The following is a 26338-nucleotide window of genomic DNA, read 5'->3' on the forward strand; positions in this document are numbered from 1 at the left end:
TTAAACCCTGAGAGACAAACATCTTTTTAGCTTTTCCAACATTACTTGCTCCTCTCTTTCTCTCACGCTATGTACCTGTCTCATCTCTTCTTTACATATAATAATAGTTTGCGAGTAGGAAGGAAAGACAGACGTGGGAAGCCTAACTTGTGTATAATTTTACAGCGGATGTTTATAACTACATACATAATGGTGGAGGAAGATACAGTATTGTCCAAAAGTCTTGGGCCACTACCAGCTTTTTTGTTTTAGCAAAGTTTAATGAACAACCATATACATTTTTATTTATATACATTTCTTTATTAAGAGAGAAATATGTACACAAAATAAAGCCAGAATGAAATTTTGGCGGTATGATAACCTTAAGCAAGGATACCACGGTTTCACAGTATTGCAGTATTGCAAAATGAGTCGGAATGAGCACATTTTCAAAATTGAGTTATTTATATTTACATTCTCTATTTAAACACTTCAAAACTATGTATTTCTTTAAAGCTGACAGATTTAAAAATGACAGAGCTACACGTGTTTGAAGTTGATAGAGTAAGAAAGGTCAGTTTTGAGAAAAATCAAGTTTTTAAAGGTTTTTGAAGCTGCAAAAGCAAATTCACTGCGTCTATATACATTGAAATCACTGGTAAAACTAACAGATTTAACACACACAAAGTCAAAAACAATACTGGGCCTATTGGAAAAATATATGTTGTTTCTTTTATTATTTGATTGACATTGAGACAGACAGCTTTAAGATCTGCTATAATGCAAGGATCTAATATAATGCTACACATCAGATATTTTTTCCCAACTGTTAACCAAACAGTCACTTAACTCTTTCCGCGCCAGTTCTTTAAAAAAAGTTTCCAGCCAGCGCCAGCATTTTTTATGATTTTCACAAACGTTTAATGCCTTCCAGAAATTGTTCTTATTTAAATATATGAAGAGTTTCGTTGCAAAATGAGATAAATCCATTTTTTTAACATTTTTGTCAAAAAATGTTTATTATCATGTTATCATGTTATTATTTTGTTTTATTGTGCTACTTAGCTGTATTTATTAAGTTATGAAGGTTTAAATAAAAACAAACCAACTGCAGTTGAATTGATGTTAAAGGAATAGTCTACTCATTTTCAATATTAAAATATGTTATTACCTTAACTAAGAATTGTTGATACATCCCTCTATCATCTGTGTACGTGCACGTAAGCGCTGGAGCGCGCTGCGACGCTTCGATAGCATTTAGCTTAGCCCCATTCATTCAATGCTACCATTTAGAGATAAAGTTAGAAGTGACCAAACACATCAACGTTTTTCCTATTTAAGACGAGTAGTTATACGAGCAAGTTTGGTGGCACAAAATAAAACGTAGCGCTTTTCTAAGCGGATTTAAAAGAGGAACTATATTTTATGGCGTAATAGCACTTTTGGGAGTACTTCGACTCGGCGCAGTAACACCCTCCCTCTCCCATTATGAGAGGGAGAAGGGGAGCGGACTTTTCAGGTGAGTCGAAGTACTCCCAAAAGTGCTATTACGCCATAAAATATAGTTCCTCTTTTAAATCCGCTTAGAAAAGCGCTATGTTTTATTTTGTACCACCAAACTTGCTATTCCTTTAATTGGAATGCACAACCAAAAAACAAGATTTCTGAACAATTAAAAAAACGAAGTTATCTCATTTTGCAACAAAACTCTTCATATAAACATACAATACATCAAATGAAAGAACAGACTATCTGCTTTCAAAAAAAGTTTAATCCTTAGCTGAGATAATTGCATTTTTGTGAAGGACTTTTGATGGAGATCAGATTTAGAGTTCAAACTGTTTGCCCTAAGGGAATACTTCCAGGTTTTATAAGTTGGGTAAGAGCACCACCTGGTGGATAATATCGTAAATACGGATTGCCGGAAAAACTTGTCATTGGAAGGGAAGTGTTTTCTCTTAAAGGGACAATAGTTGGATTTACCCCCATTAGTTTTAAGCAGCCTACGGGTGTTTATGGCAGTTGCAGCCGCAGGCGCCTTTTTAAATGATTTTCTATGAGCAGTGAGTGTTATGCGCACTGTTTATGCTCGCCGAGCACATTGCGTTTTTTGCCGCCAGCCGCAGCATGTGCTTTTGAAAGAGCACTGAAAGTGAAAAATGCCCAACGTCATTTGCGCCTTTCCATTGTCCAATCAAATGAGGGGAGAGGCGGGCCTTTCTCAAAGTTCACTGCCAGACGATTTATTTTCCTTCGCTTTTAAAGCCTACAGCGAATGACCCGTTTGGACTTCAGCCCTCTACTTCCTGCTTTAATGACGTCACTAGAACAGTTATTTGACTAAACTCCGCCCACAGGAATACGTCAGTCGCCAGCTAAACTAACAACTAGCTAAGCTGCTATCGAATCACAACACACGACACAAGCTACACAATCAGAACTCGTTACGTATTTCTGAATGAGAGACTTCATAGAACAAGGAAGACATCAGCCTGTTTTGAGGACAGTGAAAACAGCGCTATACAGATCAGTAAATTGTGTGAAAAATACAGCGTTTTTTACATGTTAAACATGAACACATGTTATGTTGAGCACTGTAATCAAAATCAAAGCTTCAAAAACACAGAAAGAATGGGAGCTTTAAGTGGCCAAAAATAGCGTTTGGTGTTTAATTTGGAAATATAACTAGTTTTAACAAACATGTCTAACTAAAAACATTACCTGTGTGCATTTTGTGGCAAAACAAAGGGCCCTGTTGTATTTTAAGATATGTAAGTGCAAGTTGTTTTCAGTTTGGACAGCTCTTAAAAATGTTTTAGTCTAGGACTATTTTAATCCCTGTCCGGGAAACCGCCCCTTAATGATTTAATGAATTTTTTGTTAACACAGCACATACCTTGAAAACAGTATCACAAAAAATGTTGGTGGTTTTGAATCCTTGACTCTTTAAAACCTCTGTAGCCTATACCTTGAAACTGGTGGTAACACAAAATGTAAAAAGCTCACAATTTTCAGAACAAATAGGCTTTAGTGCCCATCAAAATATTGAATGGGCTGGCAGGAAGTGACTGAGGGGACCTTGAACAAGGCACCTTTCCCCCAGTTTCCACGTGAGCTGCAGTGAATGGGATAGGTTAAATGCAGAAGTCACATTTCAGTCACTTTTCATCTCTTACTCTTTTAAATGACCCCTTACCTAGGTGTTTTCAGCAATATAAAAATAGTCTCTGGTATCCCCAGAATGTATCTGTAAAGTTTCAGCTCAAAATACACCACAGATTGTTCATTATAAAATGTTGAACATTTGTGGCTGCAATAAAAAAACGCACTGTTTTGTGTGTGTTTCTTTAAATGCAAAGAAAGCTTCTGTTCCCCTCCCTCTTTGCAAAGCTTTGGACTACATCAAAACTATGCGCTCATAAGGCGGGGTCTGTCAGCAATCATGGGTGTGGCATAATCAATGTGACATCACATTGCTAGAGGATCCCAAACAGCCTGTTTTGTGTGACTGTTGCAGTTTAAATGAGATTAAACAAAGAAGAATAGATGGATTTGTATAATAACAGGATGTTTCTGCACACACACTGGCAACCCATTTTCTGATAGAAAAACATTTAAAAGTGATTTTTTATTAAGGGGGCTTTAAAGATTCCTCAAGTCATTAGATTAGATTAGAATTAGAAAAAAATAACATTTTCATTCAATTTAGATTTTTCGAGAGCCTGCAGGTTCCTGCTTTTGCTCAAGGTCACAAGTCACAATAAACACTTTTTTTAATACTGCAGAAATTTCAAGTGTTTTCTAGTTGTATTCTAATTAAAACACAGAGAAATAATGATATATTGTGGCCTAAGACTTGCACAGTACTGTATACTGCATCAGACAATTCACCACAGTAAACACAATATATGTGCTATGCCACAGCAATGCAAAAATGCTATTATTAGCCTATTGGTCATAACTACGACAAATCTATTTTACTTTAAGCATGAGAGCATCATGAGCTCTGATGCACGGCAATTCCCTAAGATTTATTAATAGGTTTTATTTTGACACTTTTTTACATGTATTGCACTGTAAAAGTGTTGTGTTTGACCCATGATTAGCCTCTTTCACACAGTAATTCTGGTAAATTACCATGAATTTACCAGAATGAATTTACCAGTAAATACAAAAATGTGCTGTTCACACATGCAGTGACGTTCCGTCTTTTTACCAGTAAGACATCATTCACACATCAGTATCAAAATACCGGTAAACTCGGAGAGAAAGCGGAAGTTACCTGTGGTGCGCTGTAAACGGCGGGTTATGACTTAATATCCACGGTCCGTATTTTGTTGTCTTCACATCTGTGGCAAACGGTCGCGAAGTTGCTCGTGACCAAACAACATTGCGTTAGGCGGCGTCAAACGGAACCTGCGCGTTTGCACATTAGACTTCACAGATGGTGTGCTAAGGACGTCGGCAATTTGGCAATTAGATGGTAAGCTGTTTTAAACAACTTTGGTGAAGAAATGTGGATGTTAACTTCAGGTGTGCTCGACTTTTAAGCAACGTGTGTGGAAACGTCTGTAAACAGTTTGGGGGAAACCGCGTCACCTGTATAAAAAACTTTCTGATTGGCCCGCCCGATCTGTCAGCGTGGTCTGACGTCATCTAAATGCCGGTAATGCTATATTTTTCGTTCACACACAGCGCTTACCGGCAAATTACCGTTAATCTTACAACCTGTCTTACTGGTAAATTGGGAGCACTGATTTACCAGAAAGGTTCTGTTCACACATGACATGTTAACTGCAATTTACCAGTTAATTACCAGTAAAGACTGTATGTGTGAAAGGGACTATTGGGTGAAACGTGGAAAAATCCAACTGTTGGATTTAAAGTAACCTATGATGGGTTGATTCGGCTCAAGATGCTAGATTGTTTAACCCGTTGATCATATTTGATCTTTTTTCTTGATGGCACCTTTAGTTTTAATAGGAATGGTTTAAATGGTTATTGTTTCGGTTCCTATTTCTCTAAGAATAAAGAGGTTCCATTTGAAGTTTAATCATGCTTTAGTTGATGGTGATTACATTTAAATTTTTAAAGGGGACATATCATGAAAATCTGACTTTTTCCATGCTTAAGTGCTATAATTGGGTCCCCAGTCTATCAACCTAGAAAATGTGAAAAAGATCAACCTAACTTAGTTTTGGTAAATCATTCTCTGCAAGCATGTGAAAAATAGGTAGTTGAAATTTGGCTCCCTCTGTGATGTCAGAAGGGGATAACACCGCCCCTTAATCTGCACTATCCAACCATGACACTGCCATTAAGTGCATGAGATCAGCCCATTTGTATTTAAAAGGACACACCCAAAACGGCACATTTTTGCTCACATCTACAAAGTGGCAATTTTAACATGCAATAATAAATTATCTATATGGTATTTTGAGCTAAAGCTTCACATACATACTCTGGAAACACCAAAGATTTATTTTACATCTTAAAAAAGTCTTGTGAAATGTCCCCTTTAAGAAAATATCATTGGTCCTTTTTGTTCTAGTCCCACTGCTAGATTGTTATATAAGGTTGCCAATGCGTTGTTAGATTTTTCTTAAGGTTATCAAAGCAAATTGCTATGCATTTTTATGATGCTTAGGATAGATACATTTTAGGTTTCAGTGATGTCTTATGCCAGCCTCACTAATAAAGAAAGTTTCAGAGGAACTCTTTGCCCTCAACGGACAGTTTCTATCTATTTCGATCTCGCTTTCTATTTTCTTATCTCTGATTGAAATGGATGGATCTTAATCACAGTTCACTTCTTGACATCACATAATGATGTTATCAATCACAGAGCAGAGCTTCTGAAGCGTGGGAGAAAATCAAGCGCAACATTCCCACTGGTTCTCCGCAGGACCCTCGAGGACCGAGTGGCATGGTCTCTTTTCACACTTACCTGATGTTTCATCAACCTTGCGAAGCAGGGGATCCAAGTCTTTCTAACTTGGAACTTTCACAGAAGTTTTGTGTGTGTGTGTGTGTGTGTGTGTGTGTGTGTGTGTGTGTGTGTGTGAGAAACGGGTTTAGAATGTCACCTGTCAGTAGGCCGGGTATGTGGAGATGTTTGAGTTAGGATCGCTTTCCCCGTATCTGAAGTACAGCTAAAGCCCATTTAACCAGAAAATCCTAAAAAAGCTCCCGAGTCCTCTGGGAGCGGCGGTGTAAAGCTTTCTCACCACCCACTCTGGTGTTGATGGTACGTAATCATCCAGTTTACGGGGAAAGTGAGATTCCCAGGGCCCACAACTTAAACGCCAGTAGATCTTTTAGAAAACCACTTTCAGCTGTGTGGTCTCGGCTAGTGTGGAGTAATGCAAAATGCAACTGTAATTTGCTATTGATGTTTACTCCACACAGCGCATTTAAGTCAGCCTACACTCACATTGAGGTCTTCATATGGGGTTTGTGCATTAACTTTCCTTGGCCAGTTGGTGTCCCCATGGTTCCACTGTACAGTAAAACTAACCAAAGCAACCAGGAGTAATGAGTAACACAAAAGCTAAAAGCACTGTCTCTTTTATCAGTCAGTCCCTTTAGTTATATTGCACATTTTAATGTATGTGCTCATGAACATTAAAATGCATATAAACAGGGCACATCCCCTAATCGACTGTAAACTTCTGAAACAACGTACAGGAAAAGCTCTTGCCTACAATGTATCTTGTCCATGCGTGCGTTTGCGCAAGTGTACGCCGAAGTACTTAAACCATCTCTAAACTCTTAATGGATGCCCCTGTTTGCACATCTACTTTTAAGCCCCCTTCAATGTTCCAACCCCGAAAATCGTAATTACAATGAATAATTAACGCCAGCTTAGAGAGCGCCTCATTATTGCCACTTAGCTTCCTATAAACACGCACACCTCTTCACTTTCATCCCCCTCTCTCTTCTCTTCCGCTGCTGTCCAGATTTAGACGGAGGAAGTCTCATTAAAACTCGTCCGAGTTCATGACCGTACTGCGGCTGCGGCGGGATGCAAAATTGCAGAGCGAGAAAGGAGCCGAATTCCTAAGAGGGGTGACGGCTGCACCCTACCGTAATTAGGGTTAGCCGGAGCCGTCGTTGTTAACATGCTGTTTTAATTTGAGAAGATGGCATTCACTCTGACCCCACTTTCTTGCTCTTTCTCTTTCCCTCGCTCGTGATCTTCCACTTCCTCTTGATCTGTGTTGTCTCTGTTTCCTGATGTCGTTGTTCCCTCTCGATTAAGTAATCTCAAAGCTATTATATCCATCTTTCACCTACAGTCTTTCGTTCCCTCAATAAATCTTGCTTACTATTTCTGGATAGATGGACTGTAGAATTAGTGCAAGGTCATCAGAATAATTAACGTCCACATAAAATGGCCAAATCTCTCTCTTTCTCTCTCTCTCTCTTTTTCTTTATCTCTCTCTCACAACATGGGAACAAAAGAGTCATATATAACATAAATGACACAAAAAACATAAAATACAACTTTGTTAGCATTAGCATTGCTAATGTCTTGGTTTGACTCATAAGGGAAATAATAATAATATTGTTTTATTTATATAGCGCCTTTCTGAGGACCCAAGGTCTGTTTTAATTTGAGAAGTGATCAAATCCAAATGCAAAAGCATTTCCAAATGCCTACATGTAATGATAACACACAGCACTCTGTACTAGAGGTCTTCTCGGTTCCAAAGAAATGTACCCAAACCGAAATGACCCGAATCACTTCTAACCTGAACCAGATGTGCATAAAGACCCGACCCGAGACAAACCCGAGAAAAGTAGACCCAAGTCTGACTTGACCCAGTGGCAATTTTTTTGAACTATAATGTAAATGGGCCACACACCGATGTGTGTGTGTGTGTGTGTGGAGTAGGGATGCACCGAATCCAGATTTTTTGTGTTCAGCTGAATACCGAATACACTGTTTAAGATTTGTCCGAATACCGAATCCTACTCGCATCCTTATTCCATAAACTCTGTAAAACACATTAATGAAGTAAACAACGTCCACAGCAGTGTATTTTTCATTTTATTTAATTTTAACTGTTAAAAAAAGGATAGGCAACATTATGAGAGGATGACAAGTGGGAAAAACTATTTTGACAATAACCATAAGCCTATGCATAATGAAAGCGATGCGGTGCGACACGCTCGTTTTTCTAGGTGCGTCCGCGAAATGTGAGGCTCATCAAAAGAAAAAGCTTATCTCTACGTTAGCACCCGATGTGTGTAATCAATGGCCGCGTGACGTCGACCAGCGTAGCGCAAGCCTAGGGTTCGGTTCGATGGAAATAAAATCTAGGATTCGGCCGAACCCGAACCCCGTCAAAAAGCCAAGTATTCGGCCAAATCCGAATCCTGTATTCGGTGCATCCCTAGTGTGGAGTCCGCACCCACCAGTAAGACCGAAAAAATACCTTGGTAGCCTCGCAACCAATTTGGCCCGCTGCTCCATTTCTTTTTATTGTTATCTGATGACAACACCAAGATGAAGGTTACGTGCATTCAAAATTGATTGACAGGTCTGTCGCAAGCACTCTTGTCAAACCGATGAGGGATTGGAAAAGGACTCGATGAACTCACGCAAGATAGTTCTGGTCTTTTCGGTTCCTTACGGCAAAAAAACATTAATTTAAATTACCTGAAACCTGAGGCCGCTAATATTATACCCGACCCGTGTCCACGTCACACATGAAACTTTTAAACCCGAACACGCTCGGGTCAGACCTCGGGTTTTCGGATCTAAGTGGACCCCTGAAGACCTCTACTCTGTACCAGGGCTTCCCACGACACTTTGCAGTTCGGGCGGCCTGCCGAAGCTGGGAAACCCTACCGCCTTAACTAGGTCATTCAAAAAATAATAATTTGCTGCACAAAAGGCTGTCAAGTGCATATCGGATAATAGTGCGGACGCGCTTCACACCGTGAGCGGCACGCACGCCACATGGCCGAAATTGTCCGTCACTGTCTGGAGGATAGCCAGTTGATAAACGCGTGTCCGTGAGAACTGTAAGTGGACTTATGTTTTGGGTTTATTTAAGCCTGTTATTGTATTAGTCTATAGTTCTTGCAAATTTAAAGTAAGTTAGCTGGTGATTTTGTTGTTTGAGCAACCTGCTAGTGCTCTTGCTCACGTTATTTATGTGCATTTTTTACATGCTACAGTAGTTACACTCCTTTAAGATAATGTAATTAATAGTGGGAAATAATCAGTTTTTACAATCTTCGCGCTATCGATCATCATCCGCCAGACCTTCTACAACATCTCCATTAGTTAGTGCTTATTAACCCTTTAGTTTCACTTCATCACGCAGCTAGTCCCGTTAGAGGTAAAAACATTACATTCATTAATAATCTAGGATGTGTTCATTTTCTGTCATAGTTTCTTCAAACTTAAGTTTTATTTGAATGTTTTAATTAAAAATATTTTTATTTTCATCATGACGCGTACGCCCCGCCCCTTTGATTGTCACACCCCCACCACCATCTCTCTCTCTTCCAGTTCCTCTCATTCTTCATAAATGTCTCTCTCTCCTTCTACTCTCTTCTTAGTTTTTCACTTGCCCTTTTCTATCCATCATACTCTGTTGTTTTTGAGCAGCTGGAGTGGTGCGTATGAGTGCTGAACTCTAAAGCAGGTCTCGCAGAGCTCTGCTGCTGCTTTGTAGGCTAACGTTGGTTTGAAGCACACAGGGAGACCAAACACTTCTTTTTCTAAACAACTGGCTGTTTTTCCCTCATCCCTCTCTACAACACATCAGACTATAAATACTGAAGTGCCAGTCCTGTTAGCTGGGGACTGGTATCCGGAATCAGGCCTGTTTGAGCGTGCGAATGTGCATTTGCCACAATCCCTTCTTTCTTTTTTATAGCGAGCAAACATGGATTGAGGTCTCGGTTGCAAACTCCGAGTGTGAAGTTTCAATATAAACATGGCTCCCATACATCAATTCAGCTCTAGCGGTTTCTGTGTAGCTCAACTGGTATAGCATCGTATTATTGACAAGGTCATGAGTTTACATTCTTGGGAATACATAAAATGATGTAAACATTGAATGCACCGTACGTAGCTTTTCGAGTGTCTGCAACTTTTTACATTCATCACAACTATGAAATATCATAAATGGAAGTGGGAATTAAGGGGTCTTACAGTAATTCATTTTAAGGTCAATGAGGCTTTATTATACATTAGATTCTTCAATGCAATCAGCGTATGCTTAATTTACAGTTCTGTACGTTTATTAGCTATTCACATTAACTCTATGAAGGAACCTTGAATGATTTTTATGTATGAAGTAGTTCATATTTATGCTAGACACTGTCGGCTGCTTTTCATTAATAATAATAATAATAATAATAACAAAAACGGGTAGGAAGGATAGGCTTAATTTGTACATATCTGCAAAACAAAGTTAAAAGCATGAGCCTTCAAATTAAAGAGACATAAATGCGTCTAAATGAATTTCACAGTTTGTTGATATTCCCTGTGTACAATGAATGTTTTAATGTCTTTCTAATTCTCTTCAGGAGATGTACTCAAAGGGCCTGATCCCCATTTCAGCAATGAAACAGGTTCGTCCTCTGGGTGAGAATAAGTTGGAGGTGGTCACCTCCGTGAGAACCTTTGTGTTTCGAGCGGAGAAAGAAGGTGAGCCTCTTTGCTTTTTCTTTTTCTTTTCCATCCCTCTTTTAAACCAATTTACTGCCTCTCTCACGCACGATCCTTTATCACATCTCTTTACCATATCTGCTATAATATATTAAAAAAGAAATAGTAGGCTACATATTCTACAGTGCACCGAATCGGAGAAAATAAATCACAGTATTTTGACACAGAGTTGATGGTTTCAAGGTGATAGATTCAGATTTAATATGTGTATTGGTGTATATCACTGTCATTTTATCGCCTGTGCATTTTATTAGGTTTTTATGTCTTAATATTCATAACAAAAGGTGCAATTTTTCCTGATTCCAAAAGGTCTTAAAGGCTTTTGGTCCTATTCCAGTTTATGGAGTTTAATGGAGCGACTAGTGGTGTTCACAGTTTAGTCTGGTGCTTTAGCTGTAATTCAGCCAAAAAGTGAAATTACTGTAAGTAAGCGCTGTTAGATTAGAATTAAAATTATGTAAGTGCTATTAGAAGTTTAGTGAGTGTGAAGTTAAGTTCTTGTAGTTGTAGTTTATTGAGTGTATTAGCTTAATGGTAAAACGAATTAAGCGGTAGTAATAACATTTTAGCAGAACCTCAGGTATTTTTAAATGTTGGATTTATTAAATGTTTTTTTCAAAGTACGCTCTCAGATAAAGGGTATAAAAGGTGTCACGGGGAGGGTACCTTTAAAAAAGGTCCTAATATGTACCATTTACGTACCTCTAATGGTGCTTTTCCATTGCATAGTACCCCACGGTTTGGTTCAGGTCGTGTCAACTTACCTTACTTTGGCTTGGTTAGCTATTCCATCGAGTTTATTAACACTTCGTAGTGGGAGGGATTATAGGCGTCTTGTTATATTTGCACTGCCTACTGCTGTGACATCATACAAGTGAGAGTGTCGTTGTACATCCCCTTACATTTATTTCTCAGTCCGCCACAAAATTAAAGTTGACCACCCAAATAGATGTTTGCACATCGCGTTTTTCACTACCTCTGTCTCACATGACAGTTTCTGTACAAACACCCGTGGCGTCAGTCGATGCACTCTGCTGAGCCTCATTTAAGTTGCATTTAAGCATATATGCGGATGTGCGTGTTGCGAATGTGCCGCTGCAAACTGCAAGTCTAGAAAAGACTGTTATGGTGTTTCTCATTCTCAACCTGTGGATGTTTTACATCGCTAAAAGGGAGTTTGAAAACTTACAGCAAAGAACAGATGACAACAGGTTTACTCGAGACTGTGCAAGCTAGCATGAAGGTAAAGCTAATCTTTTACATTATAGCGATGACGCTGTTAGTGACGATTCTCTCAGACCAATCAGTGATCTACAGTGTTTTCGCGTCACGTTTTGGTATCAGCTCGACTTGCTTGGAACCCCAACCGAGCTGGTACTAAAAAAAGTATCGGGTTCTACCTACTGCACCGAGTGGAAAAGCCCCCAAAAGTAAGCTGACCCAAACCAAAACGTGGGGTACTATGCAATGGAAAAGCGTCATAATGTACCTTCTAATATGCATCTTTTAGGTACAAAGTATACGTTTTGAAAAGGTACCACCCTAGTGACAACTTTTATATCTTCTTGTACCTTTATTTCTGAGAGTGTACCATGAAATTACATTCTAAAACTATGGTGCATTTGTAAGGGACGTTTACATTAAACTTAAGCCATATATCATATATGTATTATCTTGTATTATTTGTACATGGAGAAAATTGACTCTTATAAGGCCATTAGACCTGTCCATATTATTAAGCTTTTGCGGACACCCTGCACTAAAAGTGACAGCGAAAGGGCGAGGGGTTCCTCGTGAGCCAATCAATTACCATGGTATTGACATGGCCTGCGCTTCCTCGCTGTAATTACTGCGGTAAATCTGAGGCTAATAGTGGAGTCGCATGCCATAGCGGCCCAGAATATCAGCAAATAATGGCCTTCCAGAAGCTCCTTCCGCTCCAGCTCTTGAGTGATGACCTCTGACCCATGACAAGTGAATTACTGTGAGGGAAGTAAGTTTAGGCATGCATTTAACTGGACGTTCCACCATTAGAAGAGTCAGAGCCGGTCAGATCTACTCATGCATCTTTAAACAGCTTTATAGCACACTGAAAGAGTCATCAATCTAAAGCAAACACCGGAGAGGAAGAGAATGAGTGAATGAAAGATTCAGAAGTGGGTGGTGAGGTGGGATAAGCAAAAAAGCAAGAAAGAGAATTGGCGCTAGAGATTAAGCAAGCAGGGGAAGCATTTAGACACAAGAAGTGTGTGTATATTCAGAGGCATTTTTTAACTCTTTCTCTCTCACACACACATACACAGATCGAGGGGTGAGAACCAGAAGGGCGTAAGTGACATTTTGTGTGTAATATAGATATTTTCCATATATCAAATAAAAGTTTTTTGCCATCCTGTAAAGTTGGTAAAATGTCACTTATGCCCCTTCAGGTTCTCACCCCTCGATATGTGGTTTACAGGGACTCCCCATAGATATAATGACTTTAATACTATACAAACGGTATATTCTGTCCCTTAACCCTACCCCAAAACCCAACCCTCACAAAAACATTTGCCATTTAAATATGTTTTAAAGGGACACCCCACTTTAAAAAAAAATATGCTCATTTTCCAGCTCCACTAGAGTTAAACATTTGATTCTTACCGTTTTGGAATCCATTCAGCTGATCTCCGGGTCTGGCGCTAGCACTTTTAGCATAGCTTAGCACAATCCATTGAATCTGATTAGACCATTAGCATCACACTCAAAAATGACTAAAGAGTTTCAATATTTTTCCTATTTAAAACTTGACTCTTTTGTAGTTACATCGTAAGAACTATTCTCTCATTCTGGTGTAATAATCAACGCCATAAATACTTAATAAATAAATAAGAAATACTTTGCTGCCGTAACATGGCTGCAGCAAGCGTAGTGATATTACGCAAGCATAGTGATATTACGCACTGCCCGAAAATACTCCCCTTAGGATCTTTTAATAGCAGGGGACTATTTTCGGGCACTATGTAATATCATTGCGCCTCCTGCAGTCATGTTACGACAGCAAAGTTCTTGATTATTACGCCTAAATGAGAGTATAGTTCCTAGCCATATCTGCCTAGAAAATCGCAACTTTTCATTTTCCGTCGGTCTTGGTACACAATGTAACTACAGAAGAGTCAAGTTTTAAAGACGACAAATACCGAAACTCTTCGGTTATTTTTTAGGCGTGATGCTAATGGTCTAATAAGATTCAATGAATTGTGCTAAGCTATGTTAAAAGTGCTAGCGCCAGACCCGAAGATCAGCTGAATGGATTCCAAAATTGTAAAAATTAATGTTTAACTCTAGGGGAGCTGGAAAATGAGCTTATTTTCAAAAAAAGTGGAGTGTCCCTTTAAACCATTTTTATGTCATTATAGACATCTGTGTCATTGTATGCCAGAACACACACATGGAAACAAAAATGTATTAGTTGAACTGGACACTGCCAGATTGAAATAGATGTAGATCAGTGGTTTTCAAACTGGGGGCTGCGAGATGGTGCCAGGGGAACCCCAGTTTTATGACATTTTATAAAATACATTCATTTATCATGAATTCTGTGTAATTAAATCTTTTGTTTATATTTTAAAGCTGTTTTTGTCATAAATTTTCTTTCGGGGGCCGCAAAAAAAATGCACTGTACACAAGGGGTTCGCACGGTTTGGGAACCACTGGTGTAGATAACTCAACTCAGTTAGGAGTCACATGTGATTATATATCTGATACACCAACACACCTCTGAGTCAGGTCTGAAGAGGTTTTTGCTGACTACAATGAACAATTTGAACCTTGTCCAAAAGAGACGGTATGCTAAAACATTCACCTTTAATACAATTAAACCTCTCTCTTACTCTCTCTTACCTTTACTCAGTAGATGTGGCAGGTGCTTTAGACCTGCTGAGGAAAAGAGTATCCAGCTGTTACAGTTTTTTGGCCAGCCTGTGTGTGTGCAAATGAATTTGTGCAAGCCCCTGTTGTCCTATTTAAGCACAGCACAGGCGAAATCTCTCAGGCTTCATTCCCCACACACACATAAACACACAAGCAGGCTGGCTTAGTTCAACGAGACACAGGGGCTTTTGCATACCTGCTATGTTTGCAGATTCGGAAGTTTCTAAAGTATAACAATAATATTAGACACTTCTTCCTTTTCTTAAATTCCCACTGTGCCATGTCTCTCCCTACCTGCATACCACAGCTATGCGTTTGCTAGCATACATCAAATAGTATGCAGTGTACCTTTACAGGAACACACACTTGTTCTTACCTTCCTCCATCCTTCGTCTTTTCTCTTAGGAGAACGTCAGGATTGGCTAGAGGTTCTTCAGTCGGCAGTGAGCTCCCAGTTTTCCGTTTCCCATCATCCTCAGAAAGAAAACACAAACAAGAACGGCTACGTCGAACTGCGTGGCCTCAAAGGAAAAGTCTACCTCAGCCTCATGAGAACCAGCTTCAGAATCAGCAAAACAGACCAGGTTGATTTTCATTTTGTGTCTCTGTCTATTATAGGCGTGTTTTTAGGAGAAGTCATTAGGAGAAAGGGGGTTAAGCAAAATTTGGAAATTCATCCGGCACAAGCCACATGAGTATTGCAGTTTAACATGATGGAGCATGTGCTGTGGTGTTTGTCTGTAAACGTTCATTAAAAATTTGAATATCAATAGATTTTCAGTTTTTTTGTGCGGATTTAATTAGACCGTGTGAAACAATTTCAAGTAAACCATTTTATCAAGGGAGTAAAAGAACTGAAACTTTTACATTTTATGTTAAAAACTGTGTAACGTTCCTACGGACGACCTCTCATGTGTAGCAGCCAATGTGCTGAGAATGTAGTTATAACACCTCGCATGCATATGCATTTGATCTATACCCAATTGGTCTCAGTTTTAAATGAGATTAAGCTGAGAATGTTATTCACTGTGAGTAGTCGACACACACGCTCACACACACACTTTATCATCTCTGTTTGTCTTTCATTATTTTCCTTATTAGCGCAAGCAAACATCTTTGTCTTCATTCTGCAAGGAAATTGTTTTTCGTCAGCCGATTTAGCATGCGAGAAAGAGAAACAGAGGAGGGAAAATGGAAATTGATTGTATTGTTTTTACGTTAATCCTCTCCGTTGAAAATGCTCTGGCAAGTAAAGGAAAAGCGAAGGAATGAAGAAAAAGGAGGGAAAATTAAGTAATTGAGGAGTGGAGGGAAAACAAAAAAAGATGGAAATAAGGGGAGGAAGGGAGAGTGAAAAGTATGAATGAGGGCAAAGGAAATTATGAATAATAGAAGGATGAGTGAAAGAGAGGGGGATGGAAAATAAAGACATTGATATAAAGGAAGGAGTGAGGAAGAGAGAATTACAAACATGAGGTACTGGGCAGAGAGACAAGAATGAAGTGATACTAGAGGAAGGTGAAGACGGCAGTAGCTGTTGAGGGATGAAGAAAACACAAAGGAGCAGAAAGATGGAGAGAAGGAGGCTGGGAGGAAGAGAAAAAAATGTGTGTAGGTATGTAACTTGGTTCATGTTCACTGGAGTGGAGTATTTAATTTAACAAGATGAACGAGCTGCCCAGGACGCTGTTTTTTTCCTCCTCCCCTTGTGGTGAGCATGAAGTGTGCTGCCCTTCTCTCCTCTGAGGTCAGGCCGTGATGTTTCCCAAAAGTAATGAAAGTCAACCTAACAGGCAGACCCCATTCACGTGACTCCACTACAGTTTAGCACTACATCGATTTTTCATTTACCTTACTTAAACTACTGCTCAAAAACACAAAAGCCCAAACACAAGAGAGTGGTTGAGGGCCACTTTTGACTGAATTCAGAGGTAACCCTGCACATTTCAATCGCAGAGAATGTAAGCTTGGTGAAAAAAATCCATCCAAGATGACAAAGAAATTAAATGTGAATGAACTAAATTCATTTGATTTTTGAGCTTTGGGGCACCTACAGGCAGACAGGGGTACTGCAATTCTTTGAGATTAGGGCTACTTTGTTTTCAGATATGGTTAAAATGAATTTTGCGCAGTTAAAATTTTGGCGAGGTGCACGTCAGGCTACGCACAGGCTACGGAAACCTGCGGCGTACACTGAAAAAATAATACGTTGGATTTACTAATATATATAAGTCCGTTTTACATGGCAGGTCGTAGGGTTGGGCAGGTGGTTGGGGCCGAGGGCGTGGCAATCAAAGGGGCGGAGCGTACGCCTCATGATGAAAATGAAAATATTTTTTTATTAAAAACACATTAAAAATAGGGTTTTTTTGGACAACCTATTTAAGGCGTTAGGGTTTCCCAGCTTAGGTGGGCCACCCGAATTGCAAAGTGCTGCGGGAAAGCCTGCATGGAATTTTAAGCAATTTAAGCTATTAAAAGTGGATGCAAAAATAATGCACTATATTTTTAAGTAAATCCAGTGTATTTTTTTTAGTCCACTGCCTACTTAGTAGGTATATTTACTAAAATGATTCGTTATATATTGTTATATTTACTAAAATAATAAGTAGTTTCTACGGATCCCCTAAGGGGACATGGAGAAAAAATTAAATTACCGTAAAACTTCAAATAATAGCCCGGGCTTTTATTTTCCCAAACCTATCATCACACCAGGCGTCTAAAAGAGACAGGCGTCTATAAGAGACAGGCTTTTAATTTAATTGTTCCAGCATGACAGCAGGACGTTACCACATATTACGTTTTATTTTTAATTTGAATGTGTTTAACAAATTAGTTTGTGTAATAACAACAGTCTTAAATTATTGGCAGTATAAATAAAGCAAACAATGATATGTTTTTTTATTGGTTGTTGCGTGAAATCTTACCCAGATACAACAGTGCTATTTTCTGATTGGCTATTGTGTAGCCTCTTTCTTTTTTTGTATTGGCTCGCTCGACTAGAACTCTAGGGAAGACGGGCTTGATAGAGAGAGAGAGCAGTGCGGCCAGATACATTTTAGGCGCTGCAGCATATTAAATATGATAAATAGTGTTTCCGCGTGAGAAATACAATGTGTGGCGGGAGTGCATGCATGACAAAAGACTGAAAGCCCGGCTATTATCAGCGGCCCCCAAACACTCCCGATTGCCACTTCGCTACTGTCATCATCACCTCAATCCTGACGACGAAGCTTGTTGTGTTGTCATAGTGATGAGTAAGGGCTCAGTCACACCAAAAGCGCTTTAAACGCTTGCAAACGCAAGGCGCGACGCACTGCCTTTTTAAAAAAAGAGCAGTGCAGCGCGGCTTTTCATATTGCTAAGCAACCACCGAGTCAGCTGTCTTGTCAATCAAATATTGAAGCGTGAGCGCTCTTTTGCTGTTAACTGTCATATTAGCAGAAACTTTAAAAAGAGGGCGCTTGCTCTGACCTTGTTTGAGGATAAGAGGAGCACAAACACGCAGGAGAGAGTGAGCGAGTGGAGTCCGGTTCTTCAAAGCAACTGTAAACTTCCCTCGCCACAACGTAAGTCCCGCCTCTCCCCTCATTCGATTGGACAATGGAAGACGCGAATGACGTCAGGCGCTCCTCCGCTCTCAGCGCTCCTTCAAAAACGCGTGCGCGGCAGGCGGCAGAAAACCGCAAGGCGCTCGGCGCGCATAAACAGCGCGCAAACGCGCCCTGCCCATAGAATATCATTCAAAAAAGGCGCCTGCAACTGCCATAAACGCTTTTGGTGTGACTGAGCCCTAAAGGAACGACTGCGTCTGTCACGTGACATCTACCGGTAAGCAAAAAAAGCGAAAGTTTCATGTGCACACACGAAAGTTTCACGTGCGCACACTATCATGTTTAGTTTCGTGTGCGCACGTGAAACTATTGAGTGAGCATGTGAAAGTTTCACGTGAGCACATGAAACTAAACTTTAGATTTTTTTTACTCCAATGTCACCTTAGGGGCTTGGCAAGTATTAACCCAAAATTGTTAATTTAATTTACTAAATAATGTGTTCATTTAAAATGACTCACCTTTTTGTTTTATTTTTACTAAAATATGGTTAAAAACTAGATTTGTTTTTTTAATAGAATTTACTCATTTTATTTAGTTAAATTTACTAAGCCACAAAATCATTTTTTACAATGTAGCTACGGCGTAGACCTAAGGCACGACTATAACTTGGACTTTACTGTGGGCTACCTGCTACTATCTGTATAAGCTCTTGAGCAGGACAGTGGCCCTTTAGGCTGTTTTTTGGCTCCTTTCCTTTTCGTCCTCTATCCTTCCCCTCTGAAACTTCCCGCCCTCCTCTGAGAGGTTTTCATATTGGTGTTGCTCTTGAGGTAATTGATAAAGTTTGGGAAAAAAGTTTGCTGTGTATTTCTTGCTTGTTCTTGTGTGAAATAAACTCTGTCATTCATTCGCACCCTGATCAATGGATCAGGAGGTATTTACCCTCCAGTGAGTTCAATGTCTTGTGCTCTCGTTGACCCTTCCATTAAACCAGTAAAAAAGTTTTTCATACTTTATTCAAGTAAGTATTTTGTTTTGTGATTTACTTAATTAAATCCGGACATTTATCCAGAATGCCTGTACGTTCTGTAAATTATGTGTACTTTTCACATAGTGATGGTCAATCCAAAATCATTTCCGCTTTAATTTTAGGAATGATAAAAACATAAATCATAAAAACTAATTCTTGTTAATGTCTGTTCTCCAAAGGACTTTATCGCTGGACTGGCCATTTCTGCGGTGGATCTGACTGCTGCGTGCGTGAAGCAGGTTGAGAAAAAAGGCTTTGAGATTACTACACCTTTCAAATCCTTCTGGTGAGCTGACATAATGTAACATGCAGTATTTGCACATGAGGCCAGAAAATGAGAAGATTTCTTATGAAATAATTTTTCAAAAATAGCTTATAGATGACCTTCAACTAGCGCTAAGCTTCTTACCCTCTTTAATATCTTATGCTTGTCTTAAAAATAACTTAATAATCACAGTTTCATTCAAGGTTAGAGCCGGTAGATTAAGTGTTCAGTGTAAATATTCATTTATTTATACATGTAAAATGCCTCCAGAAAATGTAACAGATTCAACAGTGTGTGTGTGTGTTCAGAGATGCTCAGTTTTTTGGGCATGCCCAGGGTCCATAATCTGTTTTCACATTCCACCCTTACTATTGGTGAGTGAAAATGTGGCCATGAAATCATAGTTTGCATTATTGCTTATTCACTGAATATTTGTAACACTTCTACAAAATGTAATACAGAAAAAATAAATTTAACCAACAGAAAGTTTTACCAAGATGGCTATTAACTTTCCAATAAGGTAAAGGTTGTTAGAATATGCACAAATTGTCAGTGATGTTTTCTTTGTTAAAAGGTTTGTATGTCTTTGATTTGAATCTCTCATCTTGTCTACATCAGCAGGGGTCAAATTATCCGTCTAGCATTCTAGTTTCTTATAAAGTTATCAGCGTCAGGTAACACTTTTTTGCTTCAAAGTCAATTTTGCTTTCATTTGGAGCTTGGCGAGTGTTAATTGTCGACCATGTGTGAAGGAACATCATTAAAATTGCTGCCTATGTGGAGTGTTTCAAATCAGTCAGGGTTCCATTTCGGTTATAGAAACCCTTGCACACCAAGGCGTTTACGCCAGCGGCCGGCGTATGTTTTTAATTGTTTCCTATGAAAGCGCATCGCTTTTCAAAAAAGCCAGCAGCTGGGCACTGAGAGTTGAAAAATATTCAACTTTGGGAGAAAGATCAGCTCGTCAATGTCACATCTCACTCTGCTGTGGTTGGATAGTGCAGATTAAGGGGTGGTATTACCCCCTTCTGACCTCACAAGGGGAGCCAAATTTCAATGAGCTATTTTTTCACATGCTAGCAGAAAATGGTTTACCAAAACTTAGATATTGGGTTGTTCTTTCTCACATTTTCTAGAATGATAGAACTGGGGAACCAATTCAAGCACTTAAATATGAAAAAAGTAAGATTTTTCAAGTATATGTCCCCTTTAAGTGTTTAATATGGCCATATTACAAAAGAGATTTGAGTTGTTGAAGCTCATAAGACCAGGAAGAGTTAGAAAAGAATTAGTTTGGCCCCTGTTGCTCAAAGTTAGACAGTTTAACCCTGAAAGAAAATCCTGAAAGCAAAATTGTCACTTTCCCAGGAGTGGGTGTGCTACAAATCTCTGTGCAAGACTATACTGAAAAGTCCTTAAACAACATACAAAATAACTTGAAAGTGATGGCTAAGAGTTTTTCGACAACTCTTGCATTGGATAACAGCTGCCTTCATGTGAGTGCTGTTTTTAAAACCGAACTAGAGGGGGCGTTCATTAAAGTTACTACACGAGAGCCGATTGCAACTTATGTGTTTTGAGACAGCAAAATACTGCATATATAGCTCAAAATATTCTAATGTTAAACCATGCTGGAGGGCTTGTAATGTTATGGATCTGCTTTGCTGCTTCAGGGTCTGATGCTTGTAGTTTGTTTGGGGACCAATGAATACCAAGTGACTTCATGAGCATTTGAACATTTTACAGCAGATCGCCACATTCAACATAACAGTCATAGAAAACAGACATCAATAGAATGGCTCGGACAAAGGAAAATCCTTACGCTGTGACAATTCCCATATCAGCTCCATTGAAATGTTAAGGCAAATGATTCCCAAGCAAGACACTCCCAAAATACAGAAGAATGAAATAGAAAATAATATCATCTAAATAGGTGAAGTTTGAGCTTTGATAGATTACTGTTTTGTTAGTTGCTAGTACTGTTAACATTCCTGCTTGACTGCTATCAGATGTTGAATTATGTGTGTTGCAAGTTGATAGTTGCCATTGTTGTTTTTTCATTGCTTCTCTGACATATGTTCAGTATGGCCAGGTTTGCATAAAAAACAGCCCAAAGGCCAATCAAAACTATCTCCAAAATAAGCCCAAAGACCGATATGGTAATGACTTAAAAATGGCATCTCCCATTGCTAAAATTCATATTTTATATTCACTTTTATGTATTAAGGCAATTTCTTCTTAATAATCACTGTATATAAGTCTGTATAAACACAGTCTGATTTCATAAATGAGATCATAGTGCCTTTTAGATGAACAAAATCCTTCCACCTTCAATACGTGGAATTAAAACAACCCATAGCAAGTTTAAAGGGAACCTATTTCATTGCTAAAACAACGATATTTTGTGTATTTTGTATAATACAATGTGTTTGCGTGGTATAGTGTTCAAAAACACATTATTTTCCACATACTCTGTGCTTAGACGTTTTAATTCCTCAGATAGCCAAATGCAGCAGCAACAGCAAAGCTTGTGAGCGCGCTCAGACGCTGATGATGCCAGAATAAAGTAATGTAACACGATCAAAACGGCGAAAATCTACGAAAAGTGATAAGGATGCAGCACAGAATTGATAATATTGCGCATATTAAACAGATTAAAAGACAAGTAACAGATTAATGGATGCTTATTTGATTTTGAGGTTGCATGCAAAATCCAGTTGGCTCAAAAGTTAGTCTGAATGGGCATGACTTCTCTGGTGTCGGGGCTTAGCCCCAGACAATTTAAACCCTGACAGTGATTATCTAAGCTTGAAACAATATGCTTTATGTAAGCTATAATTAACTGAGTTTTACTTACTAGTTTGTGAGTTTCGTCTCCAACTTTCTACTTCTTTAATGCATGCAATGCTGAACAGGAGCGAACAGGACGTCACGTGCACATCACATGGATGGTAGTGCGGCTGCACGTAATCGCGGCTTCGCGGGTAAAGGAGAGGGGAGGGGTTAAGATCGTATTCTATTTAACTCATTATACAAATGTGTTTTATTTTTTTACATGGTGCTTTTAATGTACATTTTAATGAATACATATTACTACTATTATTTAAATATAAAAATCTCATCTCATAAAAAATAAAAATCTCATTCTGTTTGGGGGGGCCACTGGGCAGGGCAAGTGACTTTTATGGGGGGGCCACTGCCATTCAGATCGATCAATTTTGAGCCCAAATTATATTTCAACTTATATGTGTGTGTGTGTGTGTGTGTGTGCGTGCGTATGTCGCCACGTCATGGTAGGTGTGCTGTATATTTTTCTGCTTTTTTTGTCCTTTGCCAATCAAACCTATGCAGTACGTTATGATTGATCTGAATACCTTCGACGTCAGCAGGAAATGTAACGCTCCTTACCATGTTTTGAAGATTAGCTCGCAATGCTGACAGGGGGTTAATATCGTCTTTACTATCTACTTTATAGTTGACCTTATAGTGGACTACCTTACAGTATATATGAGCTCAATCTGATCCAGAAAATGCAGTTGACCTAGTTGATCGATCAACTTTACTAGGATGTTAAAAGAATAAAAGCATTTTTCAGCCAAAGCTTTTTTTCACTTTAAATCACATAAGCTTTCTTAATGTTTTGTGATAAACATCCTTAACTATGGGACCAATCCAAAAGAAATTCTTTGAGATTTGGAGAGCAGCGATAGCAAGATCATGGGTTTGACTCCCAAGAATCAAAAATGTATATTTAGATTCTCAGAATGCTGTAGATTTCATTAACTTTTTCTCACTGCTGTATATGAAAAGCACTTGCAGCACCTTTATGCTCTTAGTTTAGCAGAACCCACAGCAGGTAAACAGAAAAGTTTCTAATTATTAACATATCTCCTGCAGTTATTTTCTTCCCTACCTGCTTTGATACATTTTTAAGATGTGACACTTTCTTGTTTATTAGAGCGTTCCTATTTCCGAATTTAACCTCCTAGTACAATTGATCTGGTGGCACACCAACTAACTAAAAAGTGATTAAAGTTCCAAACAAGAGAGAAGATTAAAATCTTTGAAACTTTTTTGCCTGTGTATAATTAAATTGAGTACTTGCTTAGCCGGACAGCACTAAATTTATTGAAGGCAAAGGAAGCTCTCTTGATTTTTCTTTTTGCACCTTTTATTTTGTTTAATTTTTTCTATACTTCACTATCTGCTGTTTTTTTTCTTACAGCCACTCATTATGGCTGTCCTGCTTCTCTGATACCATCCATCTGAAGCGCACTCATTATTGATCTGTTGTTTCTTCCTTTCTCGTTTTTTGTCCGCTCTAAATATCAGCTCTGTTTTAAGCGCTGTACTGTTCCGACGTCACTCACCTGTGACCCCACACGAGCTGATGTTTCCAACAAAGCGGCCATTTGCGGAGGCCTAATCGATTAGATGTTTTCGTGTTTTTTTAATGATCCTTTTATACTTGATGCAGTTCCCAGGCAGAAAACCTAGCAAAATACCAACAACACCACCAAACAATGACAAGCTATCCCTCTCTTTCTTTGACTGGGATGCACTGGTAAAGATTTTTTCCTCTATCTCCCAGCTTTGTTATTGTGAACCGGACAGAATATTGATCTGTTTATAGTTGCATTCTAAATGTTGAGTGATGTAAGGCTGGCAGACTATTTAGTATTAGTTGTTGGCAAAATAATTTGATTTTTTTTTTCCAGAAATGACGTATCGGGCTCTCTGCGCTTATTTAAAATAATGGGTGCAGAGTGGGTCATAATAAAAAATGGAAAGCAGATTCAGAGCTATTAGATGTTTTTATGTTTAGATCGCACTGTGTCTCATCACTGCCAATTATAATGCAATAATACCCACTTAAAAATTTATTAAAAGTTTTAATGTCCATCCATATTTATTTTTCACTCTTTTTATTAAGATAGGTCACAGTCACACATCTTAAGCTTTTTTAAAGGCATTTGATTAGAATGTGAAATTAGGATTTAATTTCATTTAAGAGATCCTGCAGTTGCCTCAAGTGCTCAAGTGGAAGAAAAGTTTACCCTAAATACTTGACACTTTAGCTACAAATATCCTGTATTTTCTGGTTGTACTCTAATAAAGAGACTACACCATACTATATTATATATGATCACTATACCAATGCAAAAACAACAAATTTAATGGTGGCATGGTGGCCTAAGACTTTTGCAAAGTACTATATGTACTTTTTTCATAAATATATATAATTGGATAGATCTGTTTTCCTAATACTTCTATATAATAGTGTATGTTAGTGTAAAGAAAAAGTATACAGTTTGTGAAGTGTAAAGAAGTGTATTTGTGTCATCTGTGTCAGTTTTACAGCAGAGTCAGAGCGTGAGAGAGAGGAATGGATGGACGCAGTTCAGGAGTCTATTGTGGAGTCCTTGTCCAATTATGAGGTTCTGGAGAAGGTTTGGTTCAACAAGTCCAACAGAAAGTGTGCTGACTGTCAGGTCCCTGAGCCAGAATGGGCATCCATTAACCTCTGCGTGGTCATCTGCAAGAATTGTGCTGGTAAGAATTATAAACACAGTACGGAAATGAATAAAAACAGAAGACACAAACATTTTCAATGAAAGGTTAACGTGTAACATGGGAAATTAGCCACAACATGTTTATTTTGGTCTTCTTTGTACTTTTTTGTTTTTTAAACATTATTATTCAGAATTAAAGCTCACGTAACACACGCTGTTTCTGCATTTCTGATGTTTATCTTGGAGTACCTATAGAGTAGCATTACATCCTTTATATCTCCGAAGAGTCTTTAGTTTAATCAGATTTATGAAAAAAAAAGATTAGGTTTACCGATTCTTTACGTTAACGTACGAAAAAATGAAGAAGGAGGAGTTACTTCCGCAGAAGGTGCGAGTACGAGTCATGCAACACTATACAACACTGTTTAATTTATGATTCACTGCATGTTCGTGTCATTTATATAATATGCACGCGCATATATACAACATAAGACAAAATTCTTACTTACCGCATGCAACTCATGACCCAGTTGGGAAAATCCAGTGCATCAAACACACACGCAAAACTCCGCTGCTACCCCGCATAATAAACTAAATCCATTGTTTCCATAAGGTTGGCTTTCTTCTCCTTAAATCCAAAACACACTTCTTCTTTCGTGCCATTGTTGAGTTTTGAAATTAAACAAAGCTGTCGCGTGATGTGATGTTTGCAAGTTCTAGCGTCTCCCGCTGATTGACTGGTTTGCCGGGGAAAGTGCCTATAAAAAAAAGTGCGCCCACTATAGGGAAACATAGTCGGCGACCCACTTTTTTCCTCCTTAAAAGCTGGGTTTTATGGCTCGACAGCTTATAAAAACTTATTTCTGGGTTTTATTGGCTTGTTAGCTGTACACATTGTCACACAGCAGCTTTTAGGCATTATTCTGTTTTTTGTTATAAGCCAGAAATGACAAGGAGGCTGCCTCTCGCAATACAAAGTCAATGGAGACAGTTGGAATGTTTCCACCCATGGTGGGCATGGTTTTTAAATTAGCATAACTGCACTTTGTCTCTATAGCATAATAAACATGTCATTATACACTATTCACTATTCGCTATTCCCCGTAAACCACATATACCCCCCCACATGTATATATTCAATACTGTGCAAAAGTCTTAGGCTACCACAACCAGCTTTGTTGTTTTAGCAGTTTTAATGTCAGTTTTAAACTCTTTTTATTAAGATACAAACAGAAAATACAGGAAATATGCACACAAAATTAAAAACAAAACATTTTCAGAACTAAATGTCTTCTTCAGACATTAGTCAGTATTTAGTGTGACCTCTCTTGGCGCTAAACACATCTTGAGCTTTTTTGAAGTCATTCGATTAGAATTAGAAATTAGGATTTA

General features: G+C 38.6%; 1 protein-coding gene across 2 annotated transcripts in view; it reads left to right on the plus strand.

The window, feature by feature from the left end:
• The window catches only part of arap2 (ArfGAP with RhoGAP domain, ankyrin repeat and PH domain 2), a 109835-nt gene that overhangs the window by 21222 nt on the left and 62275 nt on the right, over positions 1-26338 (plus strand). For both annotated transcript variants that reach the window (XM_055211108.2, XM_055211119.2), the window contains exons 8-11: positions 10531-10651; positions 14990-15168; positions 19348-19454; positions 24787-24986. In XM_055211108.2, coding sequence (XP_055067083.2) covers positions 10531-10651; positions 14990-15168; positions 19348-19454; positions 24787-24986 — 607 coding nt within the window. The remainder of the gene's footprint in view (positions 1-10530; positions 10652-14989; positions 15169-19347; positions 19455-24786; positions 24987-26338) is intronic.

The sequence above is a fragment of the Misgurnus anguillicaudatus genome, chromosome 21, assembly GCF_027580225.2.
Source record: "Misgurnus anguillicaudatus chromosome 21, ASM2758022v2, whole genome shotgun sequence".
Taxonomy (NCBI): domain Eukaryota; kingdom Metazoa; phylum Chordata; class Actinopteri; order Cypriniformes; family Cobitidae; genus Misgurnus; species Misgurnus anguillicaudatus.